The sequence below is a fragment of the Quercus robur genome, chromosome 2, assembly GCF_932294415.1.
Source record: "Quercus robur chromosome 2, dhQueRobu3.1, whole genome shotgun sequence".
NCBI classification, from domain to species: Eukaryota; Viridiplantae; Streptophyta; class Magnoliopsida; order Fagales; family Fagaceae; genus Quercus; species Quercus robur.
The window spans coordinates 10,611,788-10,624,797 of record NC_065535.1 but is presented as its reverse complement, the minus strand read 5'-3'; the positions used below and the strand labels follow the sequence as shown (position 1 = coordinate 10,624,797).

At 32.9% G+C, this 13,010-nt stretch overlaps 3 protein-coding genes across 8 annotated transcripts in view; 1 reads left to right on the top strand and 2 right to left on the bottom strand.

The window, feature by feature from the left end:
- Positions 1-435: 435 nt before the first annotated feature.
- LOC126712305 (26S proteasome regulatory subunit 10B homolog A) lies at positions 436-12,545 on the top strand. Of its 5 annotated transcripts, none has more exons than XR_007651098.1 (11): positions 450-686; positions 1,194-1,313; positions 1,913-2,049; positions 2,216-2,377; positions 2,524-2,610; positions 2,716-2,802; positions 2,900-3,037; positions 3,679-3,870; positions 3,951-4,049; positions 4,258-4,408; positions 12,270-12,545. XR_007651098.1 is itself a non-coding variant. In XM_050411590.1 (10 exons), the coding sequence occupies exons 1-10, from the start codon at positions 587-589 to the stop codon at positions 12,191-12,193; spliced, it is 1,197 nt and encodes a 398-aa protein (XP_050267547.1). In that variant the 5' UTR covers positions 436-586; the 3' UTR covers positions 12,194-12,545. The 5 variants fall into 5 exon arrangements, 3 of the variants coding, with proteins under 3 accessions (XP_050267547.1, XP_050267546.1, XP_050267545.1); XR_007651097.1 differs by having other exon boundaries at positions 451-686; positions 4,258-4,649; positions 12,513-12,545; XM_050411590.1 differs by lacking the exons at positions 3,679-3,870; positions 3,951-4,049; positions 4,258-4,408 and adding exons at positions 11,517-11,708; positions 11,789-11,887 and having other exon boundaries at positions 436-686; positions 12,119-12,545.
- On the bottom strand, positions 5,430-9,538 carry LOC126712306 (uncharacterized). 2 transcript variants are annotated; one of them, XM_050411592.1, is made up of 5 exons: positions 9,147-9,538; positions 8,794-8,934; positions 7,306-7,425; positions 5,999-6,094; positions 5,430-5,885 (listed from the first exon to the last, which is right to left on the bottom strand). In XM_050411592.1, the coding sequence occupies exons 1-5, from the start codon at positions 9,471-9,473 to the stop codon at positions 5,781-5,783; spliced, it is 789 nt and encodes a 262-aa protein (XP_050267549.1). In that variant the 5' UTR covers positions 9,474-9,538; the 3' UTR covers positions 5,430-5,780. The 2 variants fall into 2 exon arrangements, with proteins under 2 accessions (XP_050267549.1, XP_050267548.1); XM_050411591.1 differs by having other exon boundaries at positions 5,431-5,856; positions 9,147-9,536.
- Positions 10,526-13,010, bottom strand: part of LOC126712308 (uncharacterized) — a 23,355-nt gene continuing 20,870 nt past the window's right edge. Inside the window, exon 5 of the mRNA XM_050411595.1 lies at positions 10,526-10,703. Coding sequence (XP_050267552.1) covers positions 10,599-10,703 — 105 coding nt within the window. The 3' untranslated portion in view covers positions 10,526-10,598. The remainder of the gene's footprint in view (positions 10,704-13,010) is intronic.

Genomic DNA, 13,010 nt, shown 5'->3' with positions numbered 1-13,010 from the left:
TTCTAATCTGATTCGTTGATCAAGTTGGATTTAAGTAATAGTCTAATGATTATGGCATCATTGGTAGTGTCCCATGTTTGTGGTTCAAATTTTACCTATCTCCCACTATATATTTACATAAAATAAATAAATAAAAATACATAAAAAGAAGAAGTTAGTTGTAAGTCTTTTTTTTTTTTTTTTTTACTTTTTTTTATTTAATAAAAGGATAGAAATTAAGTCTAATTTATTTTGGTAAAATAAAATAAGGTGAGTTTAATTAAATTGTCAATAGAAAACTTTCTTTATACAATTATTTATACCCCATATCATACGACGACGTGTTGGTTGATTTTTTTGTAAGAACGCAGAAGAGGGGTAAATTAACCACGCAAAACCGAAGCTGTATGCCTGTATCAGCTATTATTATTTTCTTTTTCTTTTTCTTTTGGAGTGCTCTCCTCTCCGATAAATATAATACAGCTTAGCAATATATTAAGAATTAGAGAAGCACAAAGAGTGAAGAGGCTACTTCTTTCTCAAGTTAAAAACCACCTTGGTTCGTTTTCTTCAGAGTTGGACATTCTCTATTTTCAAAAGTGCGAAGATGAGCGACGCGGAAGAGGCAACACGACGCCGTAATGCGGTGGCCGAGTACCGCAAGAAACTCCTTCAGCACAAGGAACTCGAATCCCGAGTCCGATCTGGTCCGTCTCTCTCTCTCCCTCTCCAAACCCTTATTCCTTTCCTTTTATCCCTTCAATCTAAATCTAAAAAAAAAGCTTTGTTTTTCTTATTCAGATTATAGCTAGGGTTTCAGTCTTCTATTAGCTTCGAATGATTTGGGAAAGTTCTTTATTCTTAGGGTTTTCAGCTATTCATCGTTATTCATCATCGATTATCTTTGAATCTGATTCAATTTTGTGATTTTCACTATAAAACCTAGGGGTTTTGGAATTAAAAATTTGTGCTTTTGATATGCTTAGTGTTTAATTTCACGGTTTATAATATGTTAGACTTCAAGGATCTATGGTTTCAAGCAATTGAGTTCGCAAGATGGAAAATTTTACTTATTTTGCATATTTAGCTGATCAAATTTGAACCTTTCTTTTGTTTTCGTTTGTGTTTTTGAAGTTTTCTGTTTTGTAAACCATTATGCACTTTTTTTTAAAGCTTGCCTTAACGTTGAGGTGGAATAATGAATGAATTTGCAGTGAGGGAGAATTTGCGAGCTTCGAAGAAGGAGTTCAATAAAACAGAAGATGACTTGAAGTCGCTTCAAAGTGTTGGGCAGATCATTGGAGAAGTTCTCAGGCCCCTCGACAATGAACGCTGTAAGTTCTCCTTTGTCCCCCGCCTCACTCCCCCATTTAGGTCCTTATTTTAGCAGCATTAAGATTTGACATGTGTAGCAGCATTGTGTATTATGATTTGTTGAGTTTAAGCTGTGCTATGAGATTCTGATGAATTTGAATAAGCTACTGCACCGGGCACCTATTAGAATTTCCTCACATATGTTTTGAACATCAAATAATTTTTCTTGGCTTGTGTAATTGCATTATATGATACATTTTCATATACGAAAACATGAGTTATTTGATGTATAGTACGCATAATTTGTTTCAGGGATTCAATTGCTAACATTGTTTATTAGATTTTTGCTTTACCAATAATATTATAGTAATTCCATCTCTGAATATGTACATAATACCCCTTCTTTGTACTTCTTTAGACTTCTTTGTGTTAATTATTATGTACATGAAGTGGGTTTTTGTTTTTTTCAATAAAAATATTATTAAAAAAAATAGAATGCAAAAATTGCTTGTCTGGGAGTTGTTTTTCCTCCCTCATCTTTCTTATTACATGCTTTCTGGGTTGAGGTGTTCTTTAGAGTTGGTTAATAATTGTAGAACTTGATTGCTTGTGGTTTCAGTGATTGTTAAAGCGAGCAGTGGGCCCAGGTATGTTGTTGGCTGCCGTAGTAAAGTGGACAAGGAAAAACTTACTGCTGGAACAAGAGTGGTTCTTGATATGACAACACTCACTATCATGCGGGCTCTTCCTCGTGAAGTAAGTTATCATGGCAAGTTAAATTGTTGGATTGCAATGCTAACTAAAAATATTAGTAGTTGATGGCACTGATGTTTCTGCAGTTCGACTATCTAATATCATAGTTATGAAAATAACTGTGGTCTTGTAAGATTCTTTGTTCATAGCTGTTTGTTTGAATTGACAGGTCGATCCAGTTGTTTATAACATGCTGCATGAAGATCCTGGTAATGTTAGCTACTCTGCTGTAGGTGGTTTATCTGATCAGATCAGAGAATTGAGAGAATCTATTGAGCTACCCCTCATGAATCCTGAGCTCTTCATTAGAGTTGGAATCAAACCTCCTAAGGTTACTAAATTTACTCTTTTTTCTTCCCCCCTCCACCCCCAACCCTTTTCTATATTCATGGGCAGCATATTCATTTGACATTGCTGCAGAATAATGTTCATTAAGAGGCCTAGATGAATGGATTGTGTTCCTTTTTTCTTTTTCAGGGTGTTCTTCTTTATGGACCTCCTGGTACTGGCAAGACATTGTTAGCTAGAGCTATTGCAAGTAACATAGATGCAAACTTCTTAAAGGTGAGTTTTTGTTACATGTACCAATACTTTTGAGTATGCTTTTGTTTTGTGATTTTTGCTAATGATATATTATAATTTTTGCATTCACTTTTCATGTGGATATAGGTTGTTTCAAGTGCCATAATTGATAAATACATTGGGGAAAGTGCACGGTTGATACGAGAAATGTTTGGATATGCACGCGATCACCAGGTAAGATCATTTGAGTTGTGAAATTTTTTCTTCATATATACTTCATCTTCATGAGGGAGTAATTTTTCTCTTTTGCCTTGTTTTTGGGTTTGTGAAGCCCTGCATCATTTTTATGGATGAGATTGATGCCATTGGTGGGCGCCGTTTCAGTGAGGGGACAAGTGCTGACCGTGAAATTCAAAGAACACTGATGGAGTTACTTAATCAGCTTGATGGATTTGATCAGCTTGGAAAGGTATGTCGTGGTTATAAACCAGTTTTGGAGAGGATTAAAGTTGCTCACATAAACATTCATGCTGTATTTTGGTTGGGGGGTGGGGAAGTTAAAAAGAGGTGGGTGAGGGGGTAGCTCTTATGAAATCATGCCATTGCATGGCAGCCTTTTTAACCTAATTTTAAAAAATTTCCTCCATAGTTGATTTGTATAGGAAAAGATAGATTTCATGTATAAGTTGTTGTTAAAGGTTTGGAGATTGCAGGGAATTAAATAGCATTGATTCGCTTGATTTATGTTGGGCAAGTTATCATATATCCATGATATTGCATGTTATATGTTTGTTCTCATGCTTACCTTACTACACACCTCGTGTGCTTTGACCTTTTATATGTTTTTCTATCAATGAATTTTATTACTTATAAATATGTGTATATTTTTTAACCAGATAAATATGTGTATATAATATATATATATATTGCACATTATATGTTGAGGGGTAGTGTAAAATTTGTAGACCTTGATATTGCATATAACATGTGTTTGTTAAGTGTAAATCTCCATGTGTTGACCGAACATCTTTTTATCTGATTCTTCAAGCCTTCAAGCATTTTCTTTTGCTAAGCTGAAATAATATTGAATTATTTTACATATTTTTATAGGTCAAAATGATAATGGCAACAAACCGTCCTGATGTTCTTGATCCTGCACTTCTTCGCCCGGGGCGGCTGGACAGAAAAATTGAGATCCCATTGCCAAATGAGCAATCAAGGATGGAAATCCTCAAGATTCATGCTGCTGGAATTGCCAAACACGGTGAAATTGACTATGAAGCTGTTGTAAAGCTTGCAGAGGTGAGTGATTTTGGCTGGTGCTTTTTTTCATTTGATTATTGCGGCTTCCTAATTTAGTTAGTTGTTGTGAATTGTCTTAGGGCTTTAATGGGGCTGATCTTCGAAATGTTTGCACGGAGGCTGGAATGTCAGCAATCCGTGCAGAACGGGATTATGTCATCCATGAAGATTTCATGAAGGTAAGCCTTTTACTTTGTTCAAGACTTTATTCTAATTCTGTGGAGCAACCCATTGTGATGTTTTCTGTCCTGGATGAGGTTGCAGCCTCTTCACTCTGTCCACTTATTCCTGTTGGGATCTCTGTCTAATCGTAATTGTGGCCCATGTAGTTTAGGAAATTTAAGAGAATTGATATATCCTCTGTTTCATCTGTGTATATTGTCCCAGGCTGTGCGGAAGCTGAATGAAGCAAAGAAGCTTGAATCTAGTGCCCACTACAGTGCTGACTTTGGAAAAGACTAGCATTCTGTCATTTCACTTTCAGAGCCATGGATGTTTGGGCAGTGCATCTTGTTCCATCTGTCTGGAAATGTGCTACCTACTGCATAATTGGACACTCCAGACATTGGTGCCTTTACCAGTCTGGTATATGGGATTTAGCTTGTATCCATCTAAACAAGGAAACGATCAACCTACTCAAAATGAGGATTCTCATGACAGTGTTTTCTTTATTTATTTTACTATTAATTTTGGGCTAAGAACATTGTGCTTTATTTTCTTAGTCATGTTCTTGAATCTCCAACCAATTGTTGTGCAGAATATCAGCTACAACTATGCAAGTGAAAATGGATTATTCATAATGGCTTTATTTCACTTAGGATGTAAATGTGGAGATTGGATTATTTAGGCCACTGAAAATTAGATAGCATCTGAATTTGGTTGAACTAATATTTAAATAGTTGATCCTGCCATGATTGTTATTTTCTACAGAAACGTTTACAGTGTATGTTAGTCGCAAATTCATGCAAAATGTAATATAATTATTTTTTTAGAATATAAATCCATCTTTGTGTTGGAAAATGTAGTCCCAGGAAAATATAATATAATTATTTTATAAGAATATAAAGTAAAATTTGAAGGTTTAATATTGCATATGTTATTTAAAAGTATTTTCCTATTTTTTTAAGTTTTATGTAATGGAATATATTAATGTATTTTGCATTTAACAACAATGGTATTAAATCTTAGAAAAATACATTTATGAGACCTTCCTCTCAAAGCAAGCATATAAGAGCTGCATCCACGCATATGTGGATTTCACATAGAATGGTTTCATAAGATACCTAATTCCACTAATATATACAATCCCAAATCCATTAAAACCCTATTACTCAATGCCCTAATGTTCATTGAATAAATTTTATTAAACTTTAGTTTGTCCACATGAGCAATCGCAACCGTTAATTAAAGGGGTTGGGATTTTGTTGTGAACTACATGGTGGCGCTCAAGATGAAGGAGATCATAATGGCTAAAAAAGGGGAAAAGAGAACAAAAAGGTGATGAAGAAAAACAGATGTCCACAACACAGAGAGAGAGAGAGAACAAAGATACATTTTTAAAATTTTAGAAAAACAAAAACAAAACTACATCATCTAAAGGGTAGTTGACACAAAATATGAAAAGACGACATTGACAATAATGTGAACTTTTTGAAGAAATTACCAAAAGTAAAAGTTACAAAAAAAAAGACAAATATTAACTCAAACTTCATAAGAGGCATAAATTGGATTTCAAGATTTTAACCTTATTTCTTTTGTGTGATAAATGAATTCTTAGTTGTTGATTATCTACATAAATGACTTGTGCAATACGGTTGGCTGACAAATTTGACCATAGGCACGAACTATGAATTCTTGATGATCACAATATTCTGCCATAGCCCACTTCAGTTTTTGAGTTCAAATAGGTTTTACGCGACTTTTTTACTAGTCCTCTTTGTCAATTTGTATTTCACCATCGCTGCGATTTTGTAAAACCAGAAGGCACTGACCAGTTGCAAGCCCAATGCCATTGCATAAACAACATGATGAACACACATGAATTATTAGAGGAAGTTACTACCAATCAAAACAAGTTCACATACAAGTTATATTTATATTCATTGCTATATAGAGCATAGTAGCCTACCTTTATGAGAAATGGATTGTTAGCAGCCAAAGTCACATAAGTGAGATAAGGCCCACCTCCCATCCTGCCAAATGTAAATATCACTGCAAACAAAATCTGTGCAAATTCTAAACTTAGTAATGAGTCTAATAACCATGATTTATATAGTCCATTCAAAAATTGATGTTTGACAGCATTTGATTAGTGTATTTAGATGGGTTGCATTCAGAATATGAATAATGTTAGGGATACTTTAAATTTTAGGGTAAAACTTAGATACAGTTATTTAGGTGTAATACATTATATTCTTCAATTAAATTCAAACACTATTGTATTAATTGATAAAACACAAACCAAGTTATCTTTTCTAAGGTGCAACGATGTGGTTGAACTTAATTGGAAAACCTAATATACTGCACCAATTTTATTAGGTTGTTGAAGTCCATTAATCAAAATCCATTGTTTATTGTTAGGACTTGGCTTTTGGTAAACTAGATTGGTGGTAGTTGTGGATGGAGCTTCAATAAATTCAATAACACAAAAAATTTTATGATTTTTTTTTTCACAATTATTAATGGATCTGTTGTGACTTGTGATTGGTATATAATAAAATGATGTCAATAATAGGCCCTTAAAAGTAAAATTTCCATTAGAACTTTTGTTGACGAATGCCTTAATGTCTCAAGAGCATAAGTTAATGTGCATTTAATGTTTTATTAAATGAGGGTTTTATACATTTTTTTTAAAAAAAAAGTCAAATTCAACAAACATATCAAGAAAGGCACATACAACCATAATAAATTTGTGCATGCACATCTATAGATTATTGTTAAGTTTATTTTTTTATTTTCATGAAAAACATGCATTACAACTCATATTGAATGATAGTATTTAATTATCTATTATTCTTTAATTTGTGCCTTTAGGATACTCGTTAACAAAACCTTTATTGAATTTTACCCCACCCATAATTAATAATTCATATGTAAAATCCAAACTCAACATTAAGAACATCATATCACATATATTATATTAAATTCAAAGCACATCCAAAATCTAAATTGAATCCAACTTAGTTTCTAATTGTTTTTTAATTTTGTGCCACATGTCCAATTTAATTTACTTAATTTTGATGTCAAGTGAACTATTTATAACACTCAATGTGAAATACTAACTCACTCACCTAGGTAAGACTACATCATTGTCACTACTATTGAATATTTCCATGCGAAAATACATGTTACAAATACTAATATTGCAAAACCAAGTTCCACCCTTAGCACAAGCTATAGAAAAGATGGTAAGTGCCCCCAAGAATTTGAACTCACATCAGCAGCAAAGTTAAGGTCATTGTCTTTGTAACCAAGCTCTTTTAGAAGCTCCCTTAAGTGGAGGAAAGGATTGGAGATTTCAGTTATCCATAATGCAGCGACCGTCTCTGATCCACACTACATAGAAAAGAAATGTGTGATATTACTTTAGTAAAGTTGGTTAAGCATGCAAAATCCCAAGAAACTTTTTGCAGTGAATTGGTAGAAATAATAAAGTCATTGTCTTTCTTCTAAGAAAATTAACAACAATTAAATCGAAATTCAATGAACTAGCCTATAAGGGGAAACTCAGAGAGAGAGAGAGAGAGAGAGATAAGTATAAAATTTAAAACCTAGTTTAAATTACTAATTCGTTCCTTCAAATTCAGGATAAAGTTCAATTTGGTTCCTTAACTATTAATTGTGGCACTTTAGGGACAAAATTGGCTTTTGCCCTTTTTGGGCAAAATAAATAGCATTCTACCCCCTTTCCCAAACTAATTAGGGAAATGCCCCTCTTTTGAAAGTCGACTTTCTCAAAATCGAGTTAACTCTTATAGTAATGTTTTTAAGGACCTATAGTGACATTTTAAGAACCTATAGTGGCATTTTTTAACTCAAACTCCATGAAATCAAGTTATAGGTAAAAAATTGCATGTAACTCAACTTCATGAAAATCAAGTTACAAAATGTCACTATAGGTCATTAAAACGTCACTATAGGCTCCTTAAAACGCCACTATAGGGCTCTAGAATTTTTTTTTTTTTTTTAAACTCGATTTTGAGAAAGTCGAGTTTCAAAAGAGGAGCATTTCCCTAATTATTTTGGGAAAGGAGGTAGAATGCTATTTATTTTGCCCAAAAAGGGCAGAGGCCAATTTTGTTCGGCACTTTAGTCCCCAAACCTTCAAAACCAAGTCAATTTTATATTTAAATCTCTTCCTCATTTTTAACAAAATTAGATAATATGTAAAATGGAACACAAGTTAATAAATTTCAATAAAAGTGTAAAATTTTTAAATAAATCAATTTCAATGACTTATTTTGTTGAAATTTTAACAAACACAAGACTCAAAGGTGAATTTGACATGATTTTAGAAGTATAGGGATTAAATTGACACAATTAGTTTGTCAATTGATCATATTAAACTTTAACCAATAATTGAATATCAAAATAGTAACTTATATACATACATACATACATACATATATATATATAAAGACCAAATTAGTAATTTAACATAAATTGTATACTTTTTTAGATTAATAATTTGATCATGTTTAGATGAGAATCTTTAGAGTCAAAGCTTTTATACCCAAAACACAAGAATGTGCCAATTAGTTGAGTTATAATGCTCTTGGCAAATTTTAGTGTATTGATTTCAATCACCTTCTTTGCTCTTTTTTCTTCTCCTTTGTTTCAAATATATGCTAATATGGTGTCAACACTTCATAGGAAGACATTATTATTGGCCCAAGATAACCAAAAAAATGTAAAGATTAATACCTTCTTATTGGTTAGGACTGCTCCAATTCCAACAATGCTGACTAGATGATGGATCGAATTGTCCAATTTGACTCGCTTGTCAAGGAGGCAACACACCAGATCATAGATCATATAAGAAAGGGTCAATGCTAGAGTTTGCATCTGCTCAGCAATCAAGTTCGCATCATCAAAATGAGAGTTACTAAAACACAACAATCACTAAATTTAAACTAAGCTCTCCAAAGGAATTCCCTCATTAGAATTTGTTCAAGTTCTCAAAAAGACAGTAGCTAAAGTGCTCAAAACTCTAAAAGATTTTAAAGAAAACAACCTCATAACAATGGAAGAATGAAAAAACTAAAGTATTAGATTACCTGCTTTGGGGAAGATTTTGAAGCCAAGGGACAAACTGGGCACCTCCAATCTTGAACAGTGAGAGAGGCTAATATTACAGCTAAAATTGCATGAATCGTTGAAACAACTCGGTTGCAGAAATCAAATGAAAGTCTAGGGAAGACCCTCCTTGTCAACAGAAATATTGTTGACCATGAAATGACTCCAAACACGACTAAATTCATAATATTGTCTTCCATTTTTGTGCTCTTCTTAGCAGAATTTGGCTTTAAACAAAGGTACCCAACTAAAAATATTTCAGAAACAAAAGAAAGAAGCCAATTGATTTCAATAAAATGCACATGCATGCATTATTAGTCTCTCTTTTTTGCTAATGCATTATTAGTGTTTCTCAATAAGAAATACCATATGAAATATAATGGGTTTCGTTTTTTTTTTTTTTTTTTTTGCCAAGTATATAAAAGGGTTTAGTCGTTGTAACTTGTAAAGTGCAAATTTAAAATAGATAGCAATGATTTCTAGTTAGAACTTTAATGGTTCGTCGCAATCAGAATTAGAATTAGGTGGTAGCTAGCTATAGTAGGTTAGTTGTATGGTTTATCAGTAGTCTAGCTAGACCAAAAATGTGCTTCTAATAATTTCTGACCATAAACTTGTGAAATATATAGATTGTTGCGTTGCATAGCCGCATTGTCACATGCTACTATCAGAAAAAGGAAATTTATTATAGAGTTATAGAGTCATAGTCATAGATGACATTTTTTTTTTTTTTTTTATTTGGTGAGTACTATTGGGAAGACATTGACTTTATTAATGTTTTCCACTTCATGTGCTTCTGGAAATTTTTAAATGAAGGGATATAGCAGGGGAATCATTTCCAACTAGGCTGGGAGAGGATCCGATCTCGCAAGTCTCAACAATGACTCAATGAGCTCCCGAGTCCCGACATGTCTAAAACTTGTTTGGTTGAACTTAATTTCGAATAACACCTATTTTCAAATTATTTTTTCCCTTAATGCAAGTTATGGGCATAACATTTTCATAAAAATTTTACAACAAAGTCTATGTGACAAATTGTTAATGACAGATTAAAAAAAAAAATGTCAATAGCACTATTTTTTCTCTAAAGAAAAATAACACTAATTTAAAAAGTCTAAGAATACAATAAAATGCACAACCCAAGGAAAAACGCTAGCCTAACCACATTTATGTTATACCTCAAAAAGACTAATCATAATTCAAGCTTCTTGTAATTATTAATAAAGTCTAGATCTATCCAATAAACGTTCGATGTAGAACTCATCACACATCCACACACTATCAATCAAGTTGGAACATCACAGTTATGATCTACATAAATGATTTGAGCAATACGATTGGCCTATGAGTTCGACCACAGGGCAGGGCTTTGAATTTTTTATGATCACAATATTTTGTTATAGCCCATTTCAATTTTTGGGTTCAAATAGGTTTTACGCAACTTTCGTACTAGTCCTCTTTGTCAATTTGTATCTCACCATCGCGACGATTTTGTAAAACCAGAAGGCACTAACCAGTTGCAAGCCCAAAGCCATTGCCTAAACAATGCGATGAACACACATGAAATATTTAGGAAGATACAACCAAAAAAAACAAGTTCACAGACAAGTTAAATTTATATTCATCGCTATATAGAGCATAATAGCATACCTTTATGAGAAATGGATTGTTAGCAACCAAAGTCACATAAGTGAGATAAGGCCCACCCCCCATCCTGGCGAATGTAAATATTACTGCAAACAAAATTTGTGCAAATTCCAAAGTTTAGTAATGACCCTAATTTATATAGTCCATTCAAAAAGTGAATGTTTGACAGCATTTGTTTAGTGTATTTAGATGGGTTGCATTCATGAATGAATGATGCTAGGGATATTTTAAATTTTAGAAAGTAAAACTTAGGTGAAGTTATTTAGATGTAATATATTAAGTTTTCTAATTAAATTCAAACACGGTTGTATTAATCAATAAAACACAAACTAAGTTACTTTTCTAAGGATTACTAAATTTAATGTAACAATGTGTTTGAATGTATAGAAAAACATAATGTATTGAACCAATTATTAAAATAAAAATAAAAAGTAATTTGAATATTCTTTTATTAGGTTGTTGAAGTCCATCAATAAAAATCCATTGTATATTAAATGGACTTGGATTTTGGTGAAATCGTATTGGTTGTATTTGTTGAGGGGTAGTGTAAAATTTGTAGACCTTCATATTGCATATAACATGTGTTTGTTAAGTGTAAATCTCCATGTGTTGACAGAACATCTTTTTATCTGATTCTTCAAGCCTTCAAGCATTTTCTTTTGCTAAGCTGAAATAATATTGAATTATTTTACATATTTTTATAGGTCAAAATGATAATGGCAACAAACCGTCCTGATGTTCTTGATCCTGCACTTCTTCGGCCGGGGCGGCTGGACAGAAAAATTGAGATCCCATTGCCAAATGAGCAATCGAGGATGGAAATCCTCAAGATTCATGCTGCTGGAATTGCCAAACACGGTGAAATTGACCATGAAGCTGTTGTAAAGCTTGCAGAGGTGAGTGATTTTGGCTGGTGCTTTTTTTCATTTAATTATTGCAGCTTCCTAATTTAGTTATTTGTTGTGAATTGTCTTAGGGATTTAATGTGGCTGATCTTCGAAATGTTTGCACTGAGGCTGGAATGTCAGCAATCCGCGCAGAACGGGATTATGTCATCCATGAAGATTTCATGAAGGTAAGCCTTTTACTTTGTTCGAAACTTTATTCTAATTCTGTGGAGCAACTCATTGTGATGTTTTCTGTCCTGGATGAGGTCGCAGCCTCTTCACTCTGTCCACTTATTCCCATTGGGATCTCTATCATTTTCTGCTATGATGCTAATTCTAATTGTATTTGTGGCTCATGTAGCTTAGGAAATTTAAAAGCATTGATATATCCTCTGTTTCATCTGTGTATATTGTCCCAGGCTGTGCGGAAGCTGAATGAAGCAAAGAAGCTTGAATCTAGTGCCCACTACAGTGCTGATTTTGGAAAAGACTAGCATTGTGTCATTTCCCTTTCAGAGCCATGGATGTTTGGGCAGTGCATCTTGTTCCATCTGTCTGGAAATGTGCTACCTACTGCATAATTGGACATTCCAGACATTTGTGCCTTTACCAGTCTGGTATATGGGATTTAGCTTGTATCCATCTAAACAAGGAAATGATCAACCTACTCAAAATGTCATGACAGTGTTTTCTTTATTTATTTTATTGCTAATTTTGCGCTTGAAAGGAAGAACATTGTGCTTTATTTTCTTAGAGTCATGTTTTTGAATCTCCAACCAATTGTTGTGCAGAATATCAGCTACAACTATGCAGTGAAAATGGATTATTCATAATGGCTTTATTTCACTTAGGATGTAACGTGGAGATTAGATTATTTAGGCCACTGAAAATTAGATAGCATCTGAATTTGGTTGAACTAATATTTAAATAGTTGTACCGGCCATGATTGTTATTGTCTATAGATAAGTTTACATTATACTAGTCACAAATTCACGCAAAATGTAATATAATTATTTTTTAAGAATTTAAATCCATCTTTGTGTGGAAAAATATAGTCGCAAAGATGCGTGAAAAAATATAATATAATTATTTTATAAGAATATAAAGTAACGTTTGAAGGTTAGATATTGCATATGTTATTTAAAAGTATTTTCCCTTTTTTTTTTTAAGTTTTATGTAGTGGAATATATTAATGTATTTTGCATTTAACAACAATAGTATTAAATCTTAGAAAAATACATTTATGAGACCTCCCTCTCAAAACATATAAGACACACACTCATGCATATGTGGATTTCACATAGAATGGTT

Excerpts from the sequence above, each read along its gene's own strand:
- LOC126712306 (XM_050411592.1), bottom strand. The coding sequence starts at position 9,473 with ATGCATGTGCATTTTATTGAAATCAATTGGCTTCTTTCTTTTGTTTCT. Across the intron at positions 8,935-9,146 it reads CAAAATCTTCCCCAAAGCAG|ATGCAAACTCTAGCATTGAC; the intron begins GTAATCTAATAC and ends ATTGCTGAGCAG. Across the intron at positions 7,426-8,793 it reads CAGTCCTAACCAATAAGAAG|TGTGGATCAGAGACGGTCGC; the intron begins GTATTAATCTTT and ends TTTTCTATGTAG.
- LOC126712305 (XM_050411590.1), top strand. The coding sequence starts at position 587 with ATGAGCGACGCGGAAGAGGCAACACGACGCCGTAATGCGGTGGCCGAG. Across the intron at positions 1,314-1,912 it reads GCCCCTCGACAATGAACGCT|TGATTGTTAAAGCGAGCAGT; the intron begins GTAAGTTCTCCT and ends TTGTGGTTTCAG. Across the intron at positions 2,378-2,523 it reads TTGGAATCAAACCTCCTAAG|GGTGTTCTTCTTTATGGACC; the intron begins GTTACTAAATTT and ends TTTCTTTTTCAG.